The following is a 27,953-nucleotide window of genomic DNA, read 5'->3' as shown; positions in this document are numbered from 1 at the left end:
TCATGTCAGTATGTTAATGTTTCTATGACGTCACAGCAGTCCAAACTTGAAGCCTCAAGACACCTTAACACAAGAGGACAAGACTACTAGTCAAATTCAATCATGGTCCTTTATTTAAAAAAAAAAAAAAAAAAAAATTGTGTCCATGTTTTGAGTCATGATTGTTACAATGAAATACCGTTGATAACAAAATGTTTACATCTTGAAACCCCAGGATAAGTTCCAGTTAAAACATTGCTGATAAAGTTTATTTATTTCTCATTTAATTCATCTTAAAGGTTTGCAGTTCTGTTGACTTGCAAAGACACACACAAAAAACAAGAGTGGCATCATGAGATGTTTAGGTCGCCCTCTAAGTTTGTTCATCTTCCCGTTCCCACCAAGGTGGCATCACGGCTTCCATTTTGGCAGTGGAATGGGATTTGCTGATCACCCCTTATCTCCCACCCTCAAGTTATTTCACCCAAAAAAAACAAAAAAAAAAACATTTTAACAACTGAACCAATACAGCGGATGCTGAAGGCTGGTAAACGGAACACTGCAATTTACCACTCCTTGACCTCGCCAGATATAATGATATATATTTTCCAAAAATTAAGACTACAATGGAACCATGCACATTCTCCTGATCTTCCAAGCAGTTTGGAGACTATGATGAAACCGTTCGATGCGGCTTAGACGCTGCATAAGTGACCCTTGGTGGGACATTGCCCAATACTTAACAAAAGTTTAAACCCAAATAAGACTTCTCCCTTATACAAGAAATGATATATACCACCTCCAGTTCTATTTAAACACAACATTTAACTAAAGTAATACAATTATGGTCCCATTGTAATTGGCACAGTTAAGAAAATATTGGTAATAAAATGGTGCTCCTTTAAGTAGGGGTACATTAAATGTTTCTTTTTTTTTTTTTTAAAGGACAACAGGTGCAGGAACTTAAAGCAAAAGGAAAGTCAACGACAGGTTGCGTAATGAGATGATAAAGTGGAATGGGGGTGGGGGACAATATGGGTTGTGTTCCAAGATCCCAAAAGGTCCCGCTGAATAGCCTGTGTGGAGACCAGATAAGAGAAATGGGTCACTCACTTTCAGTTCACTCCTCGCTGCCTGCTCTGCAAGTCTCCCTTCCCAAAGGACTTGCTCTCTGTTCCAATTTTAGACTCAGACGCAGAAAAAGCCTCCAAACGCAATCTAAGACTAGGAAAAAAAAAAAAAAAAAAGAAGCCGTGGCTCTGGCAATATGAGAGATGATCCACTGTGTAACACCATAATCCTGATAGAATGCAAATTGCACGCTTCGGCTGGAATGTATCAAACTCAGAAATCTCACTGTTGTGACAGATGTTTAAGACACTGGTGCTTCAAGACATACGAATATATTGCCCTTTTTGGAAAGGGGAGAAGATGGGTATATTAATATGCAAGCGCACACATAAATATAAAGCTAGAGGCAACACAAAGCAAAAGAAAACTTCACATGCCTGAGGACTGTATCGAGATCTTAGAACACAAAAACATGTGGGCCCAGGTGAAGGGCCAGAGCAAGTGCTACTGCCACCAAAATACGATACCAGCCAGTTCTTGCAAACTCTAACGCAAGTCACCCAGGACAGAGAGAGATAGAGGGAGGGGAGAAGGGAGTTGTAGAGAGAAGGGCAAAGGTCATAAGCTCCAGTGGCGGCACCAAGGGTCAGAGGCTCCAGTGGCGGCACCAAGGGGCTTAGCAGCTGTTTAGGTCCTGCAGGGTCTGATCCAGGGTGGCATGGATCTTGACATTCTCCTCTTTGGCAGTGGCCAGCCGCTCTAAAAAAATAAAAATAAAAAAAGTCAGGACACAGATAAGACATTATTTCCATTTCAAAGGAACACAAAATAGAAAGGAAAAGAAACAAAAATAAAAAAACTTGTCAGAATAGAGCACCCACACAAAAAAAATATCAATGTATTCCAGTAAAAAACATAACTCTGCCACAAACTAACCAATCACAAGGATTTAAGCTCAGGGGAAGTTGAAAAATACCTCCCCAAAAATGAAAAAAAAAAAAAAAAAAAAAAAAAAAAAAAAAAAAAAAAAAAAAAAAAAAAAACACATTCTAAACATGGAAGCCACTTTTACTCCATGTTGCACTCCAGTGGTCAGATACTATACCAGGTATGTTTAAAGCTGCTGCATTTAATTTTCAAATCAACAGATAATAATAATAATAATAATAATAATAATAATATTATAAACAAATAAACAATCAAAAAATCCCACTTTGTATCAAGAGACAAGCCTGGTCATCCTGTAATTCACATCGAGCCCATTAACTGATGGAGGTTTGAGTGAGACAGGAATATGTATTTACAACTAAATAGCACATAGAGAAACAGAGATGCACAATATTGCATGTGCTGACATTTTCAAACTCATTTTGGCCCATTGCTGATGCCAATAGAAACACACTTGTATTTCCTTTAAAGCAACAAAACAGTTCCGTTTCATTAAAATATCAGGTTCAAATTAAATTAGATGCTACAATTACTTTTAAAATCTCTCATTGCCAATGTGTGCCCGAAACGCTTAATATCACACTATGGAATGTTGTTGATCGGGTAGGATGACCAGTGGGGTGTACTACGAATCTCGATTAGTGGGTTAGCGAGGTATGTTGCCCTCAAAGCTAGGGTATGCTGTGACACGAAAGTGGATTTGTTTTAGTGTCGCTATATCACCATGGCATCTTATGCTGTCAACCAAACCTGGTCGGGAGGTGGTTATGTGCTAAGTTATAGCTCAAATCGTGTAATCTACCGCACACTGACCAATCAATTGTCTTAAAAATGAAGTTCTCACGTGTAGGATTCGGTCATATATCTTACAGGTGGAGCTCCGCCTCTACTAACATTTTGGATCTCGAATGCGCTTTAGTAGTGTTTAATAGTGCTGTGCGTGCAAATATCCCACTATGGACGTGCATACCATACAACAACTGATGGCAATTGATTTATTTGATGTTCTAGGTTAGACACAAAAAATGACCGCAGTGTAGATAAAGCTATCGCTCATGAATGCGGAAGTAATTGTTTTTAAATACAGGCGGTCTTGTGCATCTCCACGTTACACGATTTTGCCAAAGTCATCAACACCTAGAACGCGCACAGATCTGAGCGGAAAGCCTAGTTTGACAAATATATCACATAACTGCTATCGTAGTATCACTTAACGTATACCCCGGAGTCAAGGCTTTGTCAAGCCTCGTGCTTCGTAGTATACCCCACTGATCAGGTAGGCATTACCTTTTATGCTACGTTTACACATGGCCAGCTATTTCACCGGCCGGACATCTCACCCGCTCTGTTTTCAAAAACAACATTGTGCACACCTGTCAGTTTTCAGAAAAGTTTTCCTTTACACTAACCCGGGTATATATGCCTTCAAGAGTATGCCAAACCTGTACATGGCAGTGTAAGGAGAAGCTCAATCCCATGTTAGCCAATCAGAATCCCGAAAATACCAACAGCAACAAATCACTTCCTCTTTTGAACTGACTAAAAATCTCTGCCTCGTCACATACATCTCGTTTGTACCTCTTTAGACGCAAACGAACAAACGGAGATTTCCCAAAAAACCGATCAACCCAGAGTTTTTAAAAACTCCGTTTGCGGGGGGATAAAACCTACGTCTAAATGACAGGGTCAAATGCAGAAAAACATCACCGGTTGAATCATCTTCGTTGTCGTCTAAACGGGGCCTTAGTTTTTGGTGAACTAGGTACCACACTAAATGACGTTGAATATTGACGCCAAGGGGCATAAATATCAATTCTTCCATGGTGTTGCTTTAAGGATCTGTCCTGCTCCTGTAGTAGTACTGTAACAGTCTTTATAATACCTTTTTTTACACTTAAAAGTTAAAATAAACAGACCTGTGAAGTTGGCCAACAAAAAGGACCCAAAAGCTGCCATCTTTGTCCACATAAGTACATTTGGGTACCATCTTTGCCCATATAAGTAGACTCGGGTATGGGCAAACATGGCAGCTTTGGATCCTTTTTGTAGGTGAACTTCAGAGATTCATTGGGGACCTTCTCCACAGCATCACAGAAGTGTAATGATATTTTGAGCCTAGTTAAATCACTGCATCTCAAATGATATACTTCTGTATGAAAACACCTAATTTGAGTGCATTCACACTGAATTTCAACGATGAGACCAAGTATCCAGATGGTGCGCAGTCAAAAACTTGTGGAACGATGGGCACTTTTTGCCCTCAATGGACAGCATCTGGGCCACATAGCAAAAGGAGAGGGAGCATTTTTAAACTTGTGATAATCGTGGTTGAGGAAGCTGGAGCTGGAGCAGCAGCAGCAGAACACACACTTTACTTTGATGTACAAGCAAGTTAAAATGTTCATGTATTGACCTCATACAACCATATCACTGTCAAATAGACTAGAGGACACAAGTAACATTATATTTACATGTTGCGATCATCATTTCCATTAAGTGCAAGGAGCTGATGTTGGATTTCAGATGACACCATCCTGTTGAAATACACTACGCATACAGTGCAATCACACAGTCTGACGGAAGTACGCCAATTGAGACGGAGCGAATGGCTTAAAAGAGTGATTTACTTTGACGTTGTGAAGGGCCCACAAATGTTTGCTATATGCCATTTAGTTGTAAATGTATATTCCGGTCTCACTGAAAATTGCACTGATTAACATGGTTTCTCTCTCGTCATCATCCAACAATACACCCCAGACTGTTGTTAGACCAGAGTTTCCCTTTAACAAATAACAATCACATGAAAGCTGCCACTACAGTCTGCATGGGGGTGGGTCTCCAGAGAGAGGGTTGTGCATTCATTCAGGCCTGCAGGCCACAATGGCATTTAGGACAAAGGAATTTATGACCAACTCTGCTACATTGTCAAGGCTGCCTCGAGTTCTACAAGGGCCTTAATCATTGACAGTCGCTATGAGCTGTTCTACAAATCCATGGATAGTACATTTAGAAGGCATGGATAAGAATCCATCAATGTACTTTGGTAAGTTTGTGGTTCATGACTTAAGTAGAACTGAATCTCTGCTGTATGAAAACATTGTGTTGATCTGTGCAAAGCAACCAGACTTTATGCTGGCCTTATATGCTTCCAAGAAGGAATCCAATAAAGGGTTAAAGAGTTACAGCAACCTTAATGTGGTCAATCTAATTTACATAATAAGATTCCAATGACTGATTTCCCTTTCAGAAACCTTGCTAGTGGTTTCTTGCAGTAAACAACCGCCAATCAAAATTCTTGTCTGAAAATAGACAGACAACCATGAATGGGCTATGTGCCATACAAATACCAGGACACTAAATACAACTGTCTAAAACCCAAGAACCCCAAAAAAAAAAAAATTTTATATATATATATATATATATATATATATATATATATATATATATATATATATATATATATATATATATATATATATATATATATATATATAGAAAAGACATGGCAACATTGTAGCATTTGACAGAGGTGGCTTTTAGCTAGATGGATGACAGCAGGCCAAGTAAAATGGCGATGTTTCAAAGCTAAAGCTCATCGGAATCTTGGGATACACCTGCTTGACAACGGGAGAGATAGAACTAACGACTGGCCTTTGGCCGTAGTAACCATTCATTTAGAACTAGTAACGGCAGTTTGTCCTGCAAGTTGAGAAATTAGTTGATGTGTTGAAAGAAAGTAGTTCTACAAAACAAGACAAGTTTTAACGATTAAAACGTTTCAATTCTAACGGGAAATGAGCACAACGCAAGTGGCAACAGTGGAATAAGCGGGATAATGGATTCCACGGTGGTCTGTTCACAGGAGTTATGCACTTATGAGGTTTAAACGGCCCTCCGCTTCACGTCGGGGCCGTTTTACAACCTCAACCGTGCATTAACTTCTGTGAACAGACCACCGTGTCGTCCATTATCCCTTACTTATTAAGGTTTTGCACCTACGTCAATGTCATGTGACCGTTTGTTTACAACTAGAGTGGTAGGCAAGAATGGTAGGCAAGGCACTGCAGAGAGTGGTAGGCAAGCCTACAACAGTCGGGTTGCATAGGCTACACATAGTTACAAATCTATGTTATCAAATTTTGACTGGGATGCCGACCACTTGTGTATGCCCTAACAGTTGGTTTTACAATAAGAAGCAAAAAGGCGACGAACGACCGTTTAGCCTACCTATCCTCGTGGTTGTGGAGGATGATCATTAGCAGTTGTGAAGTCTTTTATTCTCAAGATGGCCTAATGGTGTAACCTACTGTCTACGAAGACGTAGGCTAAAATACAACTATCTAGTCATCCAAAAATGAATTGCCAGAGATAGGCTATGAAGGGAAAAAGTGCAGCATTTTAAACATGGCAAGATTTTTTTTTTACAGTTTGTTCCAATTTGTCTCGTGAAATTCATGCTTGTGGACATCAAATCACCTATCTCCTGTCCTATTTCACGTTATCATGAGTGTCATTTGATTATATAAATCACAACAAATGCTAATAAATGAAAACAGAATAGGCTTATGTGCTATAGCCTACAGGTCAGTTAGGCCAACTCCCGTCTGTCAAAATAAACTGATTTGATCCTATGTTTAGCGATCACACAAAACTTAAACACAGCAACCTCAAACACCACTGTTGAACCTAGGCTACTGCTTCAGTCATGTAAGAAATAAGCAGTTTATGAATTCTCTTTACCTTTATCTTTATTATCTTTTATCGCTGTTATGTTATAATATGTTACAGGATTCATGACTTTAACAACATAATGTTACATGATGCTGACTGACGCTGCATGGCTATGTAGGCTACCGTTTTAACGTCTGCCGAGTCTACTGCCTACCAAAACCTGTCGCTGTTCAGTTCAAGTTAAATTATCAAATATTGTTTGATTTTGTGTCAAATTTCAGGAGGGAAGACATGTTCCTTTCTGGCCAAATTTCACAGCTTCTAAGAAAGTCTATCGTCTTCGTGTAAAGAGTTTTGAACAGAGAAAAAAAGTTAGGCTACCATAGGCTACATGCAGGTTCTCCCATAACGTTATCGATACAGATCAATGCACCAAATCAGGGCGATTTTAGCGAAATAACGTTCCTGACAGGCTAGCAAATATTGAACAATGGGATAACGTTTCATCATCACCTTTATTGATGCCTGAAATGTTGACATTGCTGAAATACAGAGATGTAGCCTACTGAGAGGCAGCTGCAGACAACGATGTTCAATGGGTTCAACTTGTCCCTTGCCTACCAGCTGGATGTAAACAAAGCTATAGAACCTAGAATACGTCACATGAAAAACGTTAATATGGCTGCTACAGAAAATTCCATTTACACGAATTGGCCTTCCCAACGTTTGGAGGTCTTCTGTTAAATCTGTATAATGACTGCTGCAAAACATATAATGGCCGCTGTCAATGTCAAAAGGTTTTGTGCTTCTGATTCACGCCTTTCACACCATTCCACCAGTAGTTGGTTCGCTTATCACAATGCAACTCCATTGAAAGTGAAAGTCAGCAAGGAATAAGTCACGTAACACCTGAAACTTTCAAGTTCAATGTGTGGCAAACACTTTGTTTTCCCTGTAGAAGCCACCAAATGGCCATTTTGGCAAGTAGCCGTATAATAAGGGGGATAATGTACTGTCTGCCGGTCATTATCGGAAAATCGCTTTGGGGTCCTGTTTGCCCTGTCGGGATTTATTTTCCGATAAGGTCCGGCAGACAATACATTGTCCCTTATATACACGAACGAGTGTTCAAGTGTGTATTGATTCTATTCTTACCCAAGTACAAATCCCAAAAAATAACCTATTTGTTGCGTGTGAATCTTTGCAGGTTTTAATAACAATTTCTTTATGATGAGTTGGTAAATGAGGACTCATATCTGCTGCTTTCTACTTAACTGAGAGTATTGTAAAACATTGGCCCTTAATATGCAAGTTACTTGCATTGCTAACAGTTGTACAAGTAATCACGCAAGCACTTGCAGATGATCGTCAAAGCAGGGACACTGATCGAAATCAAATTCATTCAAATTCTGATCAGCAGGAAAAGCCTTCATATTGCAGGAGTATGCAAGATAAGAGGTTGTTGAAAATTCAGTTACCTCTTCTCGTTAAAGGTATGCATATGCCAACATCTGACAGTGGCTGGAATAAGACTCAACAGCTTTCAACCAACCAATCAGCAACCCCGAATTTAATGTTCTTTCCTCTAGAATTTTGCAATCTTCACTTGCTAAACCGAAGTCATTTTCTAAATATTATGTCACTAAGAGAAACTTCTGTGGAGATTTAAAAAAAAAAAAAAAAAAAAAAAAAAAAAAAGGTAATGTACAACTCCTATATAGATTCTTATACTCCATCCTCTTATAGGTTATGTGAAATCAGTCTGGCAGTCTCCATGGCAACACTGTATGTAGAATGCATCTTCCAGTCAAAGTAGTGTCGACTACTTATGACACCCAACTGTAAGGCACTCCCCTGCCTCTGAAAGAACACCACATGCAACACAAGTAGGCCAATACAGGAATGTATGTTATGTGCTTGGAATGCTTGTGTTTCATAATATTCTGGTCAATCGTCAGACATATCAACTGAAAGAGCCCCACGCTTCCGAACACCTCATTCTGGTCAAGTTCAGGAGGACCCGTCAATTTGCATAGGTAGTTATGAAGACTACTGGCAGAATGCACACTACAATTTCCTCAACACCCATACAGGTCTTGGATCATGTATGGGTTCTGTCTATGTAGCGCTAGCCTTGACAAGTAAATATTGCAGAAGAGATCAAATTCTTCATGCAACATAAATAGCTATATGTAAGGTGAGGTTTAGGAGGACCTGAAGTTTGAATGACTCAAGTCATCTCTGCAGAGATCACAGGGCCATAGACATGAGGAGTTGCAATGCTGGTCCTCATACTTCATATAGTGAAAATAGCACTAACAGATACATTACTAGGCAGCCTTAAGGACACCATACCAAATGAAACATGATCTTTTTTTTCCCTGACCGATTGTTTCCAGACAGTTCATGTGAATTGTAAGGTTAAGTCAGATAAACTCGCTGGATTAGGACTTGTGCAGCATACCCAGGTGAATGAACTTGTGAACAGCAGGATGTAGCAATGGAGAGTGAACAGTGCGAGTGAATAATTGACACAATGTGAAGTGGAATGAGATGTTTTTGAAGAAAGGAAGACAAATGAGACAGTGAACACAATGACACAGCCCAAGCCTTCTTTCCCGTGCCCTTCATTAGATGATTCAGAGAGGCAGTCGTGGTTACACATCGTATGGAGTGGGGGGGCAGTGCAGAGCAACAACACAGACACAGGCAGCACAGACTAAAACGGGACAATGACAAGACGGTGACCCAGAAACTCCGCCAACCGGCTACCTCTGTGGCAGAGGTAGCTGATCAACAAGAGAGAGGGAGGGAGAGGGAGATGGAGACTGACTGATGAGAGAAAGTGGTTTGAAGAGATTCCATGAAGGTGAGGTGATAAGCAATGGTGATGAGGGGGCGGTGGAGAATTATTCTTCCTCTCTAGACATTTTGTTCAAGAATGAGGCGCTAACGAAAAAGAAACAATGAAAAAAAAAAAAAACAGGGAGCGAGGACAAGAACAGAGGGAGAGAAATTGAGGGCAAGATAATGAGCGAGAGGGAAAGAGAGAGCGAGAGAGGGACAGAAACTGCAGCAGAAGTGCAGGCCGTTCAAAATGGAAGTTTCATAGCCACAGCGCATACAGGGTTCCAAACACTTAAGTGCCAATTTATCTGAAATAGAGAAATAGAGATGCAGAACTCTTAGCATCAACATTAACATCCTATTGAAAATAATAATAGGATCACTATAATCATTATTAGCTTGCACATCCATACAAAACCAAAACCTGACATGCAGTTATAAGTTTCTGGTTAATGATGGACTAGTCAATTTGCTTTAACCCATGGAGCTGTCTTTTCAACAGGAAAAAACAAAAACATTTGTTTAATTTCACAGGTAATCAACCTTATGAGAGCTTTTCAAGAACTTGCAGTGGTTCTCAGCACATGCCTCTAGTCTTCATTTAAAGGCATGAATTCTGATTGAGGTTTCCCCTCAGGCTAGCTTCTTGAAAATATACATGGTACATCATCAATTTCTGCTTTCAGTGAAATACTCCCATACATTCTTCCACATTAAACCATCTATGGGGGTATGGGTTCTAAACAATTGACCTAACATTACGTAGAAATATAAGTGACCTCCTTGAATAAGTGGCATCCTTGCTAAATGCCTTTTCTAAATTAAATCAACCTGCTGCGCTTATTAATATGCCGACTGGGAGACATTTCAGATGCACATAAAATGCAGCACAAGCTGCCAGATTGACAGTTGATGTTGCCAATAAGGTTAACTGAGAACTTTTCACCTTGAAAAAAATGCCTCCACATCAAATCAACCTGCGTAATTTTTCAGCCTAAAAGGTAATGCAGGTTACCAGACTGCACAGGAGATAGAAAAGTAGCACATAACAACCATACAAATCACCATGGATATACTCCAGGATAGACAAAAAAATTGGTGTGTGGGAGTGCAGTGAACACTATTTTCACACACATGGAAAAAAGGAGGCAGAGTGGCTCCTCATGAGTTGTCGTGAGGGGCTGAGTGGGTGTGTACACGCACACAGCCTTCACTGAACGTGGACCCGTGTTACACGTTTGGTTGGCTCTCAGCGATCGTATCTGTGGCCAGTGCGCTCGTGTTGTTATGCACACGTTATGGAGTTGCCATGCCAACAGCCTGCCACCAACTTCTTTTCTTTTTTGCAGAAGTGTGCATGAAGATAACCCACTAGATATGGAGAACAGATAATCTGACACCATAAAACGTGTTACCCTTCTAATTAACATTTAAAGGACATGTAGTAATGTAAAAAGGAGTAGGAAATTATGACACACGCATGCAAACAAACCCACAACTTCAGGTGAATTAGAATGACAATACTACACCATGCAAAGGATCTGGGATGGTTTTGACTTTTTCAAACTATAAACAAACACTCAGTCATGGCTCAAAATTAATTAGGCCATCTCAAACCACAAGATTCAACCAAAACACTGCAATGTTCAGCACTGCACTACACACAAGAGATCACACTCCACTGGGGTATTTACATGGAGGTCATGTCATTCAGAGCATGGTCCAGCTCCTCGCTAACAGCCTTGTACTTCAGTTTCTGGGCATAGAGCTCGTCTGCAGGTGTACAAAGCATTAAGATCAGGAAGGAATGCACAGTGGGGTGGGGTAGGCAAGAGATGGATGGTGGGGAGAGGTCATCGACAACAGCTGATCTACCGTGACATCCCAATGAATGAGAGCGAGGGGAAAACACCTGGTTCAGGGGACAGAGAGGAACCTACCTTCCAGATCATCAATGGTCTTCTCCAGCTTGGCCACTGATCTTTCAGCAAACTCAGCACGAGTCTCAGCCTGTGCATGAAGGGCAGAGGGGGCGTTAGTGGAACAATTGGACACAGGTGGCGAAACAGGCAAGGGGGGGGGGGGGTTTGGGGAAAGGAGTGATTTGAGTATCCTCACCTCCTTAAGTTTGTCCGTCAGGATCTTAATCTCCTCCTCATACTTGTCCTCTTTCTGGGAGTACTGTTGGTGGGATTAGAAAGATACAGGCAAATTAGAGAAAGGCATGTTTCAATGCAAGCAGCAGCAACGACAGAACAAAAACATGTACAAGACAAGTCTAAAATATTGGTGTGAAATGGTGCAGTACTGTGGTAGCAGAAACCTGCAGGAGATTAGAGAAAGCTGGTCATTCGGCTGGTCTCTGGCTCGCGCCCACAGCTGGTTTGCAAGGCCCCAAACAGCCAGAACATTTTCCTCTTTATTCAATAACTGTGGGCCCAGCCCCTGCCACACACACCATGATTAACAGCACATGTGTGCCCAAAATGAGGAACAGAAACCCAGTCACAACAAGAGCGGACATGGGGAAGAGAGGGATGCAAAAAAAAATGAGGAAGGGCTAGCACTGTTCAAATACACAGCACTATGACCCAACAACCAGTTCCTGCTGATTCAAATAAGGATGAATGTGGTTCTAACAAAATCAAATAGTTGTGCAGGCTCCAACCAACCCACAGTCTGCCTGTACTTGGCATGTTTTTCCATGCATAAAGGAATGTGCGCAGTGATCTTTGGAAATAAAAAAGCCGAAGCTCCCTACACTTGCTGCGACCAAATGGTATGCACTAGTAAACAAGGCAGTAAATCGTAATCGGTTGGCTGTCAGAGATGCTGCCTGTTCTCCAGTGGGGAGTGGGGACGGCAGGGGGAAGAGGGGAGCTTCAGAATGCAAGAGGCTGGTGCTAGAGGGCCTGGGTGACATCAGTCGGCAGGCCTGAACGGGCCTCTTTCTCTCCGTGAGCAGAGAGGAGGGGAGCTGAGACGCACGCTGGGGCTGACGTCACTCGGGGCCTGCGCTCCCCTACAGCTGTGGAAAAGAATTCCCCTCACACACACACAGAACGAATAGAGACACCCGTTCCCCAGCTCACTCATAAGCGTATAACATTCTAGTGTGCGCACACACACACACGCTTGCGCTGAGCAGGCCATGCTACCGCACCCAAATGGGACAGGAGATAAGGCAGGGCCTTTTTGGGGAAGAGGGTGGGGCTCAGAGCGGAGCTCGCCCAAGCATGTTTTTCACGTGCCCCGAATTTGACTATACACAAAAAAGAAAAGAAAAAAAGGTTTCCATCACTGCCAGGTTGTCTGTTTAATATCCCCCACTACCCCAAAACACATGGAAGGTCAACTTCAGTTTAACAGTAGACTTTTGATCTGACCCCTATCAACACCTTCTCTTAAAACAGATGTTTTGTTTTTTTTTTGGGGCAGATGGGGACAGTCCAGGCACACTGTAAGAATGTTCCGGCATCAGGTGCAAATTCTGGTGCATGTTTTGACATTTAGCTCCATAAAAGGCAGTCAGAAGCTGCTGGGAGCCCTTCAAAGCATCAGAATGCCAATGGCTCGAGAGAATGGCATCTGAATATTGTGACACCACAGGGAGGCATTCCCAAGGCGGGCTACAGCAATACTTCACAGCTCCATTCATCAATCAGATTAGTTTTTTGTTTGCTCGGTCATTGTTGATTATTTTGTGGAACAAAAACTGTTTCCACCACTGCAGACTCTGCTGTCGCCAATTTAGAGGGCTTGAGGCAGTCAGTCATTCAACAGCTCCTATGGAAACAATCACACAGAGCAACAGAGACCAACTTCCCCTGAGCCTGTCTGGGGCCTACAGCAACCACGGATAAACATTTCCACAGAAAGGACACCATCAACACTTCAATAACAACTTGCATGCATATGAAGATAAAACTTAATTCAGTTCTTACCATTCAAGAGAGCATGCATTGACTCAAACACAGGATATACGGAACTACATCATACAAAATTCAGAGAGATTCTGGTAATCTAGAATGGCCAGTTCTAGGGAGACACAGGTCTGGGGTCATAGGTCATGTGACATACCACCAGGAGTTACCAAATGACTCAAAATCCACAGCATCACCATGTGCGGTTGAACAAGCTCCATATATAGCAGACATCCACCTGTGACTCCTTAGAACTGGCTGAAGCAGTCCTGAACCAAGCCCTCTACCAAAGGCATGCAGTTCACACCCCCCGGCGTTACCTTCTCAGCCTGGGCCTCCAGGGACTTTAAGTTATTGGTGACACTTCTCAGCTCCTCCTCCAACTCTGCACATTTGCTGTATTTGATTTTTTGCATTTTTTTTTTTTAATCATTTTTTGTTGTTATTTCAGCAGGATGGATGGGAAGGGGATTGATCATGGTAGTAGAGAAATGACGAGGGAAATTAAGAAAGCAATGGATAGAAAAGAAAGTGAGAGGAGAGTGGTGTGAAGTCAGATGTTGGTGTGTGTGTGGAAACAGGATCAGGGTAGAAAAGGGACAGGAGATATATGATTGAATTGAGGGGTGGGGAGAGTGGGGAAGGTGTGGAGGGGTTGGGGGTCAGGGAGGGAGACAAAAGAGACAGAAATTTACAATGAGAAAAACCAGGAGAGAAAGGCATAACCTTTGACCCTGTGCATTGTTGGAAAATGCTGGAAACCATCCACATTGGACACGAACATCAACATAAACACATAACGACTCAAATAAATATATAGAGATGCACCAATATGGAATTTTAGGGCCGATAACGATAACCGATATTTATTGGTTTGTTGTGGCCGATACCGATACGATAACCGATAATATTACTCTTGAAAAAAAAATTGTGAAAAGTGATTTGGGGAAAGCATTTAATAAGCATAATTTTATTGCAGTAATTTTACCTACCACCAAATGATGGACAGAACATATAATATTGATGGACAATAGTCCTCAATAGTACAGCAGTCAACATAACAGTAGCCTAGCCCTACAGTATGTGTGGCTCCTTTAAGTGAACCTGACGCCAGTGAATTGCGAGTGAGTGGCTAGAGAGTATGAATCGTTTTCATTTAGGACTAAACACTCATAAATGGCTCAGCTGGGAATAAGCTACAGTATAGCGACCAAATCAGAGTTTGTGAGGGAAACTTAGGTTTAGTTTCAACTGCGGGTAACTGAATAAAGTTCCAACTCCTCAGACTGCATCTTATGTCAGTCTACTCTGTTGCGCACAACCTGCTGCAGCAAAGGAGTTAGCCCCGAAGGTTTTAATAACTTATTATGATGACCTGTCTGGAACTGAAGCACGAATGGTTAGCATATTTCTAGGTAATAATACAAAACCCAAGCTAGAGTAATGCAAATATAATACTAAAACACAACTTAGAACTAGGCCAACTTATGTACTCGTCCCACTAACGAGTTTGTTTATTTGTTTCCCCGACCAGCGCGGTAAAGTGCAAACACACCAGCACAAGACTGCTCTAGGGCTGAGCTCCGCTCTGTTAAGGTTAAATGGCTCATTCACTAGAGGATTTTGAGATGCAGATTCCCAAATGAACGCATATCCACAGATTTTGTTAGTGGTGAAATATTCACACCGCTGACATTATATTGAGGAAAAAGTATAGCCAACCAAGCTCAAGTAGCTCAGTGTAGCCAGACGGACCTTACATAGGCCTAAATTAGGACTTTAAAAAATATCGGCGCAAATTATCGGCCAGAATTCTGTTATCGGACCGATAATAATATTTTCATTTTTTCACTTATCGGCTAATAATATATCGGCTGCCGATATATCGTGCATCCCTATAAATATATGACTCAAATCAAAATAGGTTGTTTGGAATGATTGACTGTATGAAAGTGATGAGAATTAAATTAGCAATATGTCTTCTCTTGAAAAAGCCAAATGAATATGAAAAAACATGCTAAATGGATGGTTAGGAAGTCAGAGCGAGATTCAAGTTATGGAGCAGGAGGGTGGGTTAGGGGACAGGGAAAGGAGGGCCAAAGCAAAATGTATATGCAGCCAGCCAAACAGCCCTAAGTGGTGGTAAGCCATCCAAACAGCCAGATAGCCCCAAGTGGTGGTGGAACTGACACAGCCTCCCTAACGTATCGAAGCTTTCGTTTCTTGGTGCAAACCTGAGTCACATGCATTGCAAGAGCAGAGGGGGGAGGGTCTACATGCCTAGAACCCTCCAACCAAAGAGCAAGAAAAAAAGAGCAATTCTCAGACATCTGATCAGATCCAGGTTGAATGATTGTAACAGAGAAAGGCCAAGTCAGAATGACCATAGTACTCCCCAAGGCTTTGGAAATACAGAGCCCAGACTTGGCCCTCAGTAAATCTGCTCACGTCAACAACACAGCTCCTCCAGCCCAATGGGACAAGAGGGCCTCTCCTCATGGTGCGCCATCTAGCACCAGCTTTCTCTAGCCCAATGTTCTCAGTCCAGCTCCTTGGAACCCACAGCACTGCATGACTCAAGACTCTACCAGCTCCAACATCACCTGAACACAAACTCCTGGTTGAGGAGCTGAATCAGGCATGCCGGGATGGCCAACCAAGGCCGGGCTTAAGCCGCGAGGAACACAGTGCTTTGGGTTTCGGGGGGAGCCGGATTCACCAGACCCTGCGGGCCTGCTGCAGCCCTGGGCGTTTGTCTGGGGGAGGGTACCTTGTCCTCTGCGGCCTGTAGACTCTTCAGCGCCTGGTCATAACTCCTCAGTTGCTCCTCCAGCCTCCTTCTCGTGCTGTTAGTGGTGGAGGAGGAGGGGTTGTCGGAGGAAGGAAGTAGGTCATGTGACAGAAGCGCATGCAGATAGAGGGATGGGACTGAAGGTCAGGGGTGATTCAGACATGCACATACAACAGCCACTGCAGACCAAGAGCTGCCCTACAGCCTCACTGTGCTTTGCTTTTTTAAGCGCGGTTAAAATAATGGCGGTGCAAACTGTTAATTACAAGGTCCCTAGCAGATATGTACATGCTTTAGGGGAAAAATAGACTGTAGTGCATGTGCGAAAAACCAGATACCAAAAATAAGGTACACATTTTTAAAGGGTAAATTTCTTTTACATAGTCAGAGTTCTCATGAAGGTGACTTTGGTGTGGGTGCGTGTGTGATATGGAAGCTGACTCACGCTTCAGCCAGCTCTGCTCTCTCCTCTGTGCGCTCCAGGTCGCCCTCAATGATCACCAGCTTACGAGCCATCTGTACACAAACACACAGTAAGGTGGTGAGAAAGGAGTTATGCGTGTTGGATTGAGAGCTCTGATCAAGGAGGTAAACAGCAGTGTCTGAAAGAGTGGTTGGGGTGTGTGTGTGTGTGTGTGTGTGTGTGTGTGTGAAGGAGAATGCTGTGTGTGGAGAATGTTGTGTGTATGTGTGTGAAGGAGAATGCTGTGTGTATGTGTGTGAAGGAGAATGCTGTGTGTATGTGTGTGAAGGAGAATGTTGTGTGTGTGTGTGTGAAGGAGAATGTTGTGTGTATGTGTGTACAGGAGAGTATGCTGCGTGTAAAGGAGAGAGTGTTGAGTATTTTGTGTGTATGAGGGGGAGTACATGAAACAGAAGGAGAGGCAGAGGGAGTGAGAGAGAAAGGGGGCAGTTAAGTGAGCCAGCCGAGGTACAAGCTTAGCTGTGGCCAAAACAACCCATCTCCCATCTGCCCCAGGGCTGGCAGCCAGGGGCAGGGACAGATCAGCAGCACCAGGTGGGGTGGGGGTGGGGTTGGGAGGAACTCACCTCCTCGTACTTGCGGTCGGCCTCCTCAGCAATGTGCTTGGCCTCCTTCAGCTGGATCTCCTGCAGCTCCATCTTCTCCTCATCCTTCAGGGCTCTGTTCTCAATCACCTTCATGCCTCTGGGGGAGGAGGGGAGCACAGTTTGAGCAAAAGTCACAACAACTCAGTCAAGGGAACACTGAGGCTTCAGAACAGCACCATCCATCTTCAACTTCTCACGTGTGAAAAAAAGCAACTCTGCTGGGCGCTTTATTCTAATGAAGTTTGTACTAAGTGTAGAGGTTGAATACAGGGCCCTTGACTTACTTTTCAGACCCTATAAGCAAAACCCCTCTGTCAGTGTAAAGTGTATGTATACACCTGGCCATCACGCTACTATTAAACATAAGATAGGAATTGGAACTTAAATGATCTTTATATTCATAAGAGGTTTAGGTCCTGATGTTTCTGTTATGTGTTCTTCCACATGAGATGACTTATTTCATTCCGTTTCTGTACCGTATCTGTTTAAAGATGAGGGAATATTAGGATTTTGCAGCGTTTCACTGTCCGTCACGGCTACGTCAGTAACTATCTGCTCCGGATTCTGATTCAGTGTAGTCCACGTAAGATGGGATGACCAATGCCATCTCCCGTCAGCCTGGAAGGATACTTAAACCCTAACTATTTCCTTGTCTAGTGAGAGCAGCTGGTGGATCTTTAGGTGAAGTCATGCTGTCTCTCCTTTGATGCGCTTCATTGTAAATTGGTATAAAAATTACCATCAAATCTTAGTGAAACGTAAAATTAAACCTTCGACATGCCTGATCAAGCGTTGTAAATGTTGACTTCATGGTCAGGGGTAGACAGCAAAAAGGACCTTTTGCTTTTGCAAAAGGAGGCCAACCTACAGAGGGCACTTGTAAGCAAGTCATGATGCGACAGTGATGTGACTCCTACTGTCGCCAGAGGAATCTGACAACAGCTTTCCTCTTTGTAAGTGGTAAGCACTCTCTCCCTGTTGACCCAACAAAGGAACCCAACCAGACACACACCTGCCAGGACTGTCCAGTCTCCCAGTGGTCTGATGAAGCTTCACTGTGCTTAAAGCCCCGAGATCAACCCATCAAACCATGGCACATTAACAGCCAAGTGAACTCACACCGTCTCCTGTGCCACAGGGGCCGATCTCAATACGACGCATGAGGTGGAGAGGTATGCAGTCTTGGAGTGACAGAGCAAGAGACAAATAGACTTTCTGTCACTCAACACACATGGTTCTATGTTTTTATTTTTCCTTTTATAGCCATCAATTCTTGATATAGGAATCTGTAACTAGACCACAGCTAAGATTAACTAAAAAAACATTTAAATGAAACAAGGGTAAGTTCTTGGTGACGGCAGAGCATCTTGAATCAGTGAGGAACACAAATCATTAGGCCACATTTTTGTGATTCTACCAGCAGATTTAACAACTGGCAAAGATTGGGCCTTTAGAACTCAAGCTCTGCTTCTTCTGTAACCGAATCACTGCTTACGTCAGAGCCCCTAATGAGATCCAGATTTTGTGTTTGTATTGGGGGTTCTACTTCTCAATCATAGATCCAGTCCAGGGCTAGATACTAGTGCAACGTCTTGCAATATCACCCTAACTAGAGCAAATACACACCATGAGGAAGGCTGCACAGATTAAGGGCAGGATATGTTCCCACAGAGCTAAAAAAGCACCCACTGCAAACCTGAGCGCACTCATTTGTCACAGATCTGGTCTAGATACACATCAGCTACATTTCTGAACTAGACCCTGTGTTTCAAGAGTGAATGGCGGAGAACACCATTTGGTTGTGGTTGAATCTCAGGAAGTGGGTGGGCCACCCTTGTTCAGAAGAATACATGAGTGGGTTTGGCTGTAAGCCAGCATGTCTAGGCGAGAGGTGTGTGTGTGTGTGTGTGTGTGTGCTCACCTCTCGCTCTCATCTGCAGCCTTCTCTGCCTCCTCAAGCTTTTGCAGAGCAGTGGCCAGCCTCTCCTGGGCTCTGTCCAACTCCTCCTCAACCAGCTGGATACGCCTGTTCAAAGAGGCCACCTCCGCCTCAGCCTGCGCAGGGGAAAGAGGGAGGGAGGGAGCATGAACCAGGCAGAGGAAGAGAGGGGGGCACAAAGATGGTACAGGAAGGAAAGACAGGGAGAAACAGCAGGAGCAGTAGAGATGGAGGGGGAGAGAGCATGAGCCAGGCAGAGAAAGAAAGAAAGAAAGAAAGAAAGAAAGAAAGAAAGAAAGAAAGAAAAAAGAAAGAAAAGAAAAAAAAACAAAGTGAAGTGAGACAGTGAACCAGGAGGGCGGGGGTTAGGGAGAGAATAAATGAGCAAGAGAAAGAAAGATAGGAGATTGTGTGTGAGGGCTAAATCGAAAGAAAGCACTGCAAAGTCCTGGTGTAACCAACACCAGTCACAACTCATCCATGTCAAAGCCAGCTTCACAGAGGGTGAATCCCCACCGACTGACATGCCAGCAACCTCTCGCAGCCTGATTGGCACAAATTGAGGACACTTCAGCTTTGTGTGTGTTTTTCTGCGCTGACATATCTGAGCAAATCAGATTCCTCAGTGCGTGGATAACCAGGGGAAGGGAGCAGAGGGAGGGGCCTAAACAACTAAACGTTTTTGCGTGGTGGAATCTTCGCTTTTCCCATAGGCCTCCGGACGAGGGGGAAAGTGTGTCAGTGGGGGAGAGAAGAGAGAGGAAGAGGGGAAGAGAGGAAGGAAGAATGAAAGACAGAATGTGGGTGACTAAGGGAGCCTGAGCAATGTACTAACACTAGGTTTTGACAATGCCCTAGCAATTATGGCCAGATGGATGTGGGAGAGTTAGTTTGGAGGGAGTACTGGTGCAAGAAGCAGATGGACCAAATCGCTGTGCTCATTATGTAGGTCAACAAAACAGAAAAATGGATGTGGGCACGTACGAACAAGTGTTGGTGTGGTAATCCGAGGATATCGCCATAAACACAGCAAAGTGTAACAGGTCTAACACAAGGCTAACCAGAATCCTGAGGCTACAGAGATGTTGGGGGAGACGCCATTGCCGCGCCAGTGACCTGAGAGGAGGGGTCAACCATCCTCTGGATGGAAAGCCACAGAGCGAGCGGTGCAATGGTGGGTTCCATCACCATAGAGATATGCAAATGCTCACCCCCACAGTGAGGCAGCACCAGATTGCTGGCGCTCTCGAAATATCACACATAGCATGACTGTTAGTCATTTCCACATTTCCGGTCCTCTCTTCGGCCTTTCACAAACCCAGTGTTGGACAACCGCTTCCCCCTACCCGCCAAAAACTTCGAAGCGATCCATCAGTTGATCGGACATTTTGACATTTCTTTAAGTATCTGCCCGGATTTATAGACATGCATATTACAATTCAACCATTGTGGTACAACTATTTCTGTAGAAGGTGCAAAAGGTTTAAGATATATAGACAATGCATTCCTTCCTTCTAACATCCTTATTGGCTACATCTGCTAAACGGAATTTAATCGTTGCCAGGACAAGTTGCATCACATTCTGAGCACCAGAAGACAATTAGGACTTCTTTAGAAAGAGAATCTATCATCCTATGAAACACCATGGAATTCAAAAATATCCCACTATCCCTCTATGAATATCTGCAACATATTACTAGCTTTATGTCCCTTTCTTAAACTCTCTCCAGGATGAACTGAGTGCTCACAATCAGTTGACATGCACACTTCCTGGATCAGCAGAACATGACCCTGAAGGGACAAGGGGACACGTCACTGTGCACTCCAAACACCCCCAACCCCTCTTTTGCGCACAACTCCGCAGGTGGACTCAAGAGCTCCAATGACCATCACTTCACAAACAATAGTCTATTGAAACATCCCCTCAGTCAAAGCAAAACAGATCTTTTTTAACATCCTTGAGACAAAAGAGAATCGTGTATTCACTGATGGCACCACATAAGCTAATCTTTTCAGGGTTTCAGACCCAGTAAACCAGCAAGTTCTGAATTTGTTACACCGCAAAAAAAAAAAAAAAAAAAAAGTGTCATTAACCACCTAGAGAAATCAAAATAAATAAAAACATGCTACTTTAGGTTTCAAAATCATGAAAAAGCGACAGCTATAATGGTCTCTGAAACACTATGGACAGGTTGGCTGACTGTTGAAGCCACGCCCAATTGAGGCAAAGGTGCTGCCCCTCTCAACTGTCCAACCACAGTTCCATCCATTCTCTAAACCAACTGAAGCTCATTAGCTCAACTCTTCAGCCAGTACATCAGCTAATGTCGATATCACCAGTGCCAAGTGCATGGCAGCAGAAATTACTTTCTGGGGTTTGTCCATCTGCTCTGAACTCTTCAGGGGAGGGGCTGATGCTAAGTGAGGAAACCATCACATCAATACCCTTTTTTAGGTCTGCCCCAATAAACCAAGAACAAAAAATATTATGTCCCCATAGGACTGCAACAATGAACTAATAAGTTGTCAACTACTAAATGATCGCTAACTACATTGGTAATCGGTTAGTAAACCAAACATCTTTGGTTTAAGGGCATAATCATGGGTGTCAACCAAACAACTAATCGATTAATCCAGAAAACAACCAATGAAAATAATAGTTAGGAGCAGCCCTATTTAATGGACTAACTCCACAATTCAGTTTTTCCGCAGGAATAGTTTTCCAACCAAATTTTGGATTTTGGTGTACAGGGTCTTAGAAGTGTAAAACCCTCATTTCCATTGAAGCCACATCCACAAACAAGGCTGTAGCCATTCAAGGCCAACTTGGTACAAGTGGACACCTGCAATGAACTGCTAGTAGTTCGACCAGTTGTGCTAGGGGAAAACAGCAAATTCTGAATGGAATTTATGGGGCCACAGAAAAGTTATGCAGAGCTCTTAAACCATTGATCATTTTCAACGGTTACATCATGGGTGAGCATTTCGCTTGCCATATATCATGGCCCCCTCAACCAGACATATCCTACAAAACCAACATTACCGGCATACCGCTAAGCCTGATGTGAAAAGATAATGTAACTAGGAAAGCTAACACAATCAAAAATGTTCACTATGCACGCGTTTGTTACTCTAACGTAACCAATTAACAAAAACAATGCTAGTTTGGAAGCAGTGTGAAAAGAAAGTTCAAGAAAATTAGCTAAAACAATGATCCGGGTGGGTTAAATTAACAAGCCAGCTGACACATGACAAAAAGACGCAGTTTTCTGCGTTTTCGAGGGCGATAGTTCTATAATTAGGTTACGTCACCGTGTAGTTTTTAATTACCTGTTCTCTTGATCGTTTCTCTTCTTCGACCTGTCTTTGCAAGACCTCAGCTCTCTCTTCGGCCTCATCCGCCTGTTGCTGCAAAACTTTAATCTTGCGCTTCACCGCCTCGACGCTGTTCATTCCGGCCATTTTACTTTTTTTTTTTAATTCAACAATTCCAAGGAATGGACGATGGTGTATCTTTCTTGGCGCTCTTCAGTGCGGATCTACACCGGTAAAATTCAGGCAGATTAATAAGGTCGTTAAGATAGACAGCTAATGTAATTGTTCAGGCTTGCTAAACTCAAACTAGAAATCAGGCTGGGTCTTTGAGTCAATCTCTGCATTAGCTAGCTAACATGCCGAGTACTAATGTTACAAGTCAAGCATAATAACTACAAACTACCTTCACCTGGAGAGGCGGTTAATTATTTTTCCATCAACTACGTGCCGTAAATTAGGACCACACATTAATGAACGCCAGGCAAAACAATCAGCTAACAGTTAGGCAAACTAGCATTCTCTCTGAACTTGTTCAGGTAGCTACTCTAACTAGCGGGCGATGACTTAGCTTTCTGGCTATGCTAATGGTAGCTAGTACGCAAACAGAGTTGAAACTATAAACCTTACTACTTGCTATGTTGCAGGTTGGAATATCCGACGAATCTTCTGTAAAAAATGACTCTGGCAAACTTTGTCAAAATCCTTGGACTGGAATGAGAGCAAACTGAAGGCAAGCGGTATGAGAACGGCGTTTCTGTCCCCCTGTCTCTCTCTCTTTCCCTCTCGCGTCTCTCTCGCCTTGCCCTCTTGTCTTCCTCATTCAACCCACTTCCGGTCTACTCCGCCCAGTTTTAAACAGGAAAGGACGTATACTCCCGCCACACGAAGATGATGTCAAATTTTAATTTGTGTTTTTTTCTTCTTGATAGGCCTACTTTAAGACTTAAATCATTAGGCCTACCTATAATTACTTATATTTTCTCTGATAGTCTCATCACCTGCTGATTTTCATGTCATGTTGATTCAGTATGTTGGTGAACAAAGATTATAGATAGGCGGAGCTGCACAGTTAACCTGTTGCATCATTGTAGTAGCAGTAGGCCTAAAATATCACTGAGCAAGGGCGAGTTGTGTTTTTGTCAGATGTGCGTATCCTAACCTAGCTAGATTGTCATTGCTCTTGCATGTCCAGAAGCTTTACAGCTTCAAATTGATCAGATCCTCACTGTGCCATTAGGGCAGCCGTGGCCTACTGGTTAGCGCTTCGGATTTGAAACCGGAGGATTGCCGACTGAACAAGGCACCTAACCCCTCACTGCTCCCCGAGCGCCGCTGTTGCAGGGAGCTCACTGCGCCGGGATTAGTGTGTGCTGAGTGTGTTTCACTAATTGTGCAGAAATTTGAAAAAGAGTATACTTATACTTACTTAACATCTGTCCTGCGTAGCTTAAACAGCAGGATAGGACACCATTGCGCACTAGGCTAGGCACTTGATTGAAGCGAATGCAGATTAAATCTCGAGCGCACAAGAGCAACAAAATAAAAAATATAGGCTACATTTTGATTAAAAATTGTATGTTTCTGAGCCTACTAACTAGATGAATTCTGACTTGATTCTGAAAGCACTAAATTAATCATTTGATTTGGTGCGTCACCCATCGCCATTGTAACCTACATTGTAAGCCTATAATGGGACCCTATTTATGATGTAGCCTGCCTATTACAACTAGGCCTATATGCCTACATTAAATTGTAATGCCATTTAAATTGATAATTGGCCTGGCTTGTATTGTGATATGGAGGTAGGTCTATCACCCGATGTCATGTGTTTTTAATAGTGGGAAAAGTATAGGGCACAATTACACATCTTCTCAGGCCCTGTGTTAGAAGAAGTGGCTCACCAATTGTTCAAGTATATAGCCTAGCCAACAAATCGAATTTTTAAAGAAAAGAAGACAATATGAAAATGTAAAATTTTGTAGGAAACTATTGAAATGGTAGAACATACCATATTCACTTACAGAGTATAGGACAAAATAAAACACTGGTGACATCTACTGTTCACATTTGGGAGTTGCAATGTGTGTTACTGGGGCAAGTATAGGCTAGTACAGTAACTTCACTGCAATGTAAAAAATATATTTAAGAGATTATTGTTTTTTAATCACTGCTTCACACAGAGTCTGTCCCTTTACCTATTGCCTTGGTGTATAACATTTCACTCAAACCACTGTTGGCAATAGAGTACATTACAAAAATGGCAGTGGAAAAAGTCACACTTCTGTGACAACAGCAACAATAGCCGTCATGACATATCCACTAATAGCCCTCAATCTCAAGTACTGCACATAGCCATCCAGATTCAGTACTGCACGTAGATTCAGTACTGCACATAGGCATCCAGATTCAGTACTGCACGTAGATTCAGTACTGCACATAGGCATCCAGATTCAGTACTGCACATAGCCATCCAGATTCAGTACTGCACATAACCATACAGATTCAGTACAACACATAGCCATCCAGGCATCCAGATTTAGTACAACATATAGGCATCCAGTTACAGCTGGCTCTTTAGACTGGCTTACTGTTCACATCAGAGCAGAACTCTTTCTGTCTCTGGTGTGTCACTAGACTGCCTGGATGCAACTTGGCGGTGTAAGGGTGGACACTCCTGGAACAAAAGTTAAAAAAAGGAAATATGTCTTCCATACCTCAAGAGGTTTTAGATCCAAATGTCTTGATTGAGGTGTCATTTATAATTTGCAAGATGGAATTGATGCAAACTTTATCTGTATGGTGGTGTCTCCCATAATTGCATTCTAAAAGATAACCTCACCAGTTACCAGTGACCAGTGATAAATACCCTGGTAGCAGGACTTTTACTTTCTACACTTCGCCCTTCCACCTCTGCATACCATAGGCATAAAACTGGTGCTAAAGTTGTCACTTTTGATATTTTAACCAAAGCGAGCCCTAAGGCTGTGACATGTTCCTGCGTCTGTGTTCTATGCACGGACGAACACACCGTTTGATTTATTCCCTGCACAGTTTTATGATTGTATGAACTAAACATTGAACTAAACACTTCTTGCCTCTAAAGTCTCCAAATGGAGACAAACTAACTTCAGTCCTTGGACAGATATGGAACACAGCCTTAAACTGCCCTCATTCCCATCGCTCATCAGTGAACATCACATTACAGTCTCTGACGCCACTGTTTCACTCTCTTGGTCAAAACGTCCCAGGCATTTTGGCATGGGGAAACTCTGCATGACTTCTCCATAACAAGGCAAACTATTATGGTAACAGGTGTGGCTGCTATATCCAGCCAGCACAGTTCAGACAAAAATCATTTAATCATTGTCATGGAAAGACATGGGAAGGGGGTCGTAAGGGAGCGAGTCACAGTCCATGATGCGGTATTGTCTCCGTCTGACTTGCCATCCTCAAAAGAAGGCTCTGGGTTTCACATCTCGCAAAGGAGGACTCAGTACAAAGTCTCTCTGGAAAGTTGTCAATTAATGACTAAAGTGGTTGACCATCTTTGTATGTGAAACCTAATTAGCAAATAATGTAAAAATTACTTCTCCGTGTGGAGAGAAATGTGTTTGTGTGATGATATTAAAGATAATAGAAGTGTTATTTCATTGTTCTACGACCTTGAATGTCTTATACATAATACCTAATGGAAAAAGCTTTCCACTCCACAATGGGTCATTTGTTATTAAAAGATTCATTACATTTATTCATTTAGCAGACTTTTTTTATCCAAAGCGACTTATGTCAAATATATTACAAGGGCCATTCTCCCCAGAGCAATTTGGGGTTAAGTGCCTTGCTCAAGGGCACAATGGTGAAAGCCAGTTCAAGTTGGTTTATGTTAAAGGTTTATGTTGGAAAATCAATACAGTATGTCCTGTGTGTGGAGGTGCATTCAGTGCAGCTGTTACATGTGAGTGCTATTTCAGTTGTCTTGATAATTGTATTACTTGTCAGTTGAGTGTGGAATCTCTGGACCTATGTGTATGTACTGGTATGACAGAGAGAGAGAGGGAGAGGGGAAATATGATGACAATAAGCTACTCACATCTGCAGCCTTCTTCTCTGCCAGCTCCAGCTTCTCAGTTGCATCCTTCAGGGCCTCAGAGTACTTGTCTAGCTCGTCCTCTGTGCCTTTCAGCTTCTTCTGATGCTGAATGATCTCATCCTCATGCTGCGGAAAAGAAGAGCAAAGGACGGGACACAGAAAACATTCACAGAGGTAAAAAGGGAAAGAGTGGAAGAATGAGAGAACGATGAAATTCGGGACGAGAAATAAATAATGGTATTGGAAGAAAAGTTACACTGTGGTCTATCTAACTTTTAGATACATGGTTTCATCTTATGAAACCACACCACATTTACTTATAAACCAATTAGTTTGTGCTTGTGTAAGCGACCAGTTAAACACACATGGTCTGATTTAAACTAGTAAGACCAATTTTGGTGACACAGAGCACCTGCACAGAAGAGACATGACAGTACTCTGTGTCATCACCAGATGGGTATAAATACCCTGCTAACCTAGCACTGCCCAAGGCCCTGCTGAAGTAATTCATAGCCTTTGTGTCTGACGGTTTTACCACTGATGCGACCACAACCTGCGGACAGCTGACTTTGTATAGGGTCTATGCTTGGTCTTATAATAGATTTACAGGGCATGCTCTAGGAGAGTTCCATGCCACTGTGAAATACCGCCTCAGGTTCACTGAGCTCTTCTATCTGGTGTAAATAAAAATATTCAGCCAGCCTTTAAAGAAAACAATTTGGTATTGGTTATGCATCAGTTCGGTTATGAATGTAAGAAACGGCATCCCCTTGATTAATGCCCACTAAGTCTATGATTATGTTTTAATCCGCCTTTAAGCTGCCAGTAATCCTGTAATAATTGGCACTGGTCATAGTACTATATGCTTACCTCGCCAATAATGAAATCCACACCTGTCAAGTTGCCATAAATTTAACATGGAACATCTACCACAGCAAAATATACTTTTTTTCTCTTACAAAATATATGTGAATAGCTATACAACAGAACCCCCTTTACCATACACCTACAGGTGCCCTAGTGCACCAACTCACCTGCTTTGTCCTCCCCTCTGCAGATCTCTTCTCCACATCTGCCTGCTCAGCTTGTACTAAGGCATTCTCCTTATCAAGCTTGAGCATTAACATCTTCTTCTTGATGGCCTCCATTTTGGCTTCTTAGGGTTGGTCTTTCTGGAGCGAAAAGAAGAGAGGGCACCACTACACAAGGCAGCACACTGGTCCCACAGAGGGAGAGAGAGAGGAAAGAAGGGGAGAGACGGACAGAGACGAATGGACAGGGAGAGAGTCCAAACTCAGACTAGCATGC

At 42.6% G+C, this 27,953-nt stretch overlaps 1 protein-coding gene across 12 annotated transcripts; it reads right to left on the bottom strand.

The window, feature by feature from the left end:
* Positions 1–90: 90 nt before the first annotated feature.
* LOC125305625 (tropomyosin alpha-3 chain-like) lies at positions 91–27,953 on the bottom strand. 12 transcript variants are annotated; one of them, XM_048260497.1, is made up of 10 exons: positions 27,680–27,953; positions 26,646–26,771; positions 19,223–19,356; positions 17,281–17,398; positions 16,676–16,746; positions 16,210–16,285; positions 11,635–11,697; positions 11,457–11,526; positions 11,211–11,289; positions 91–1,809 (listed from the first exon to the last, which is right to left on the bottom strand). In XM_048260497.1, exons 1-10 carry the CDS (start codon positions 27,791–27,793, stop codon positions 1,368–1,370), a joined length of 1,293 nt encoding a protein of 430 aa, XP_048116454.1. In that variant the 5' UTR covers positions 27,794–27,953; the 3' UTR covers positions 91–1,367. The 12 variants fall into 12 exon arrangements, with proteins under 12 accessions (XP_048116454.1, XP_048116453.1, XP_048116456.1 ...); XM_048260496.1 differs by lacking the exon at positions 16,210–16,285 and adding an exon at positions 13,760–13,835 and having other exon boundaries at positions 27,680–27,951; XM_048260499.1 differs by lacking the exons at positions 26,646–26,771; positions 27,680–27,953 and adding exons at positions 22,571–22,779; positions 23,183–23,382.

The sequence above is a fragment of the Alosa alosa genome, chromosome 13 (assembly GCF_017589495.1).
Source record: "Alosa alosa isolate M-15738 ecotype Scorff River chromosome 13, AALO_Geno_1.1, whole genome shotgun sequence".
NCBI classification, from domain to species: domain Eukaryota; kingdom Metazoa; phylum Chordata; class Actinopteri; order Clupeiformes; family Clupeidae; genus Alosa; species Alosa alosa.
Note: the sequence above shows the minus strand (reverse complement) of the source record. Positions and strands in the feature narration are given on the sequence as shown.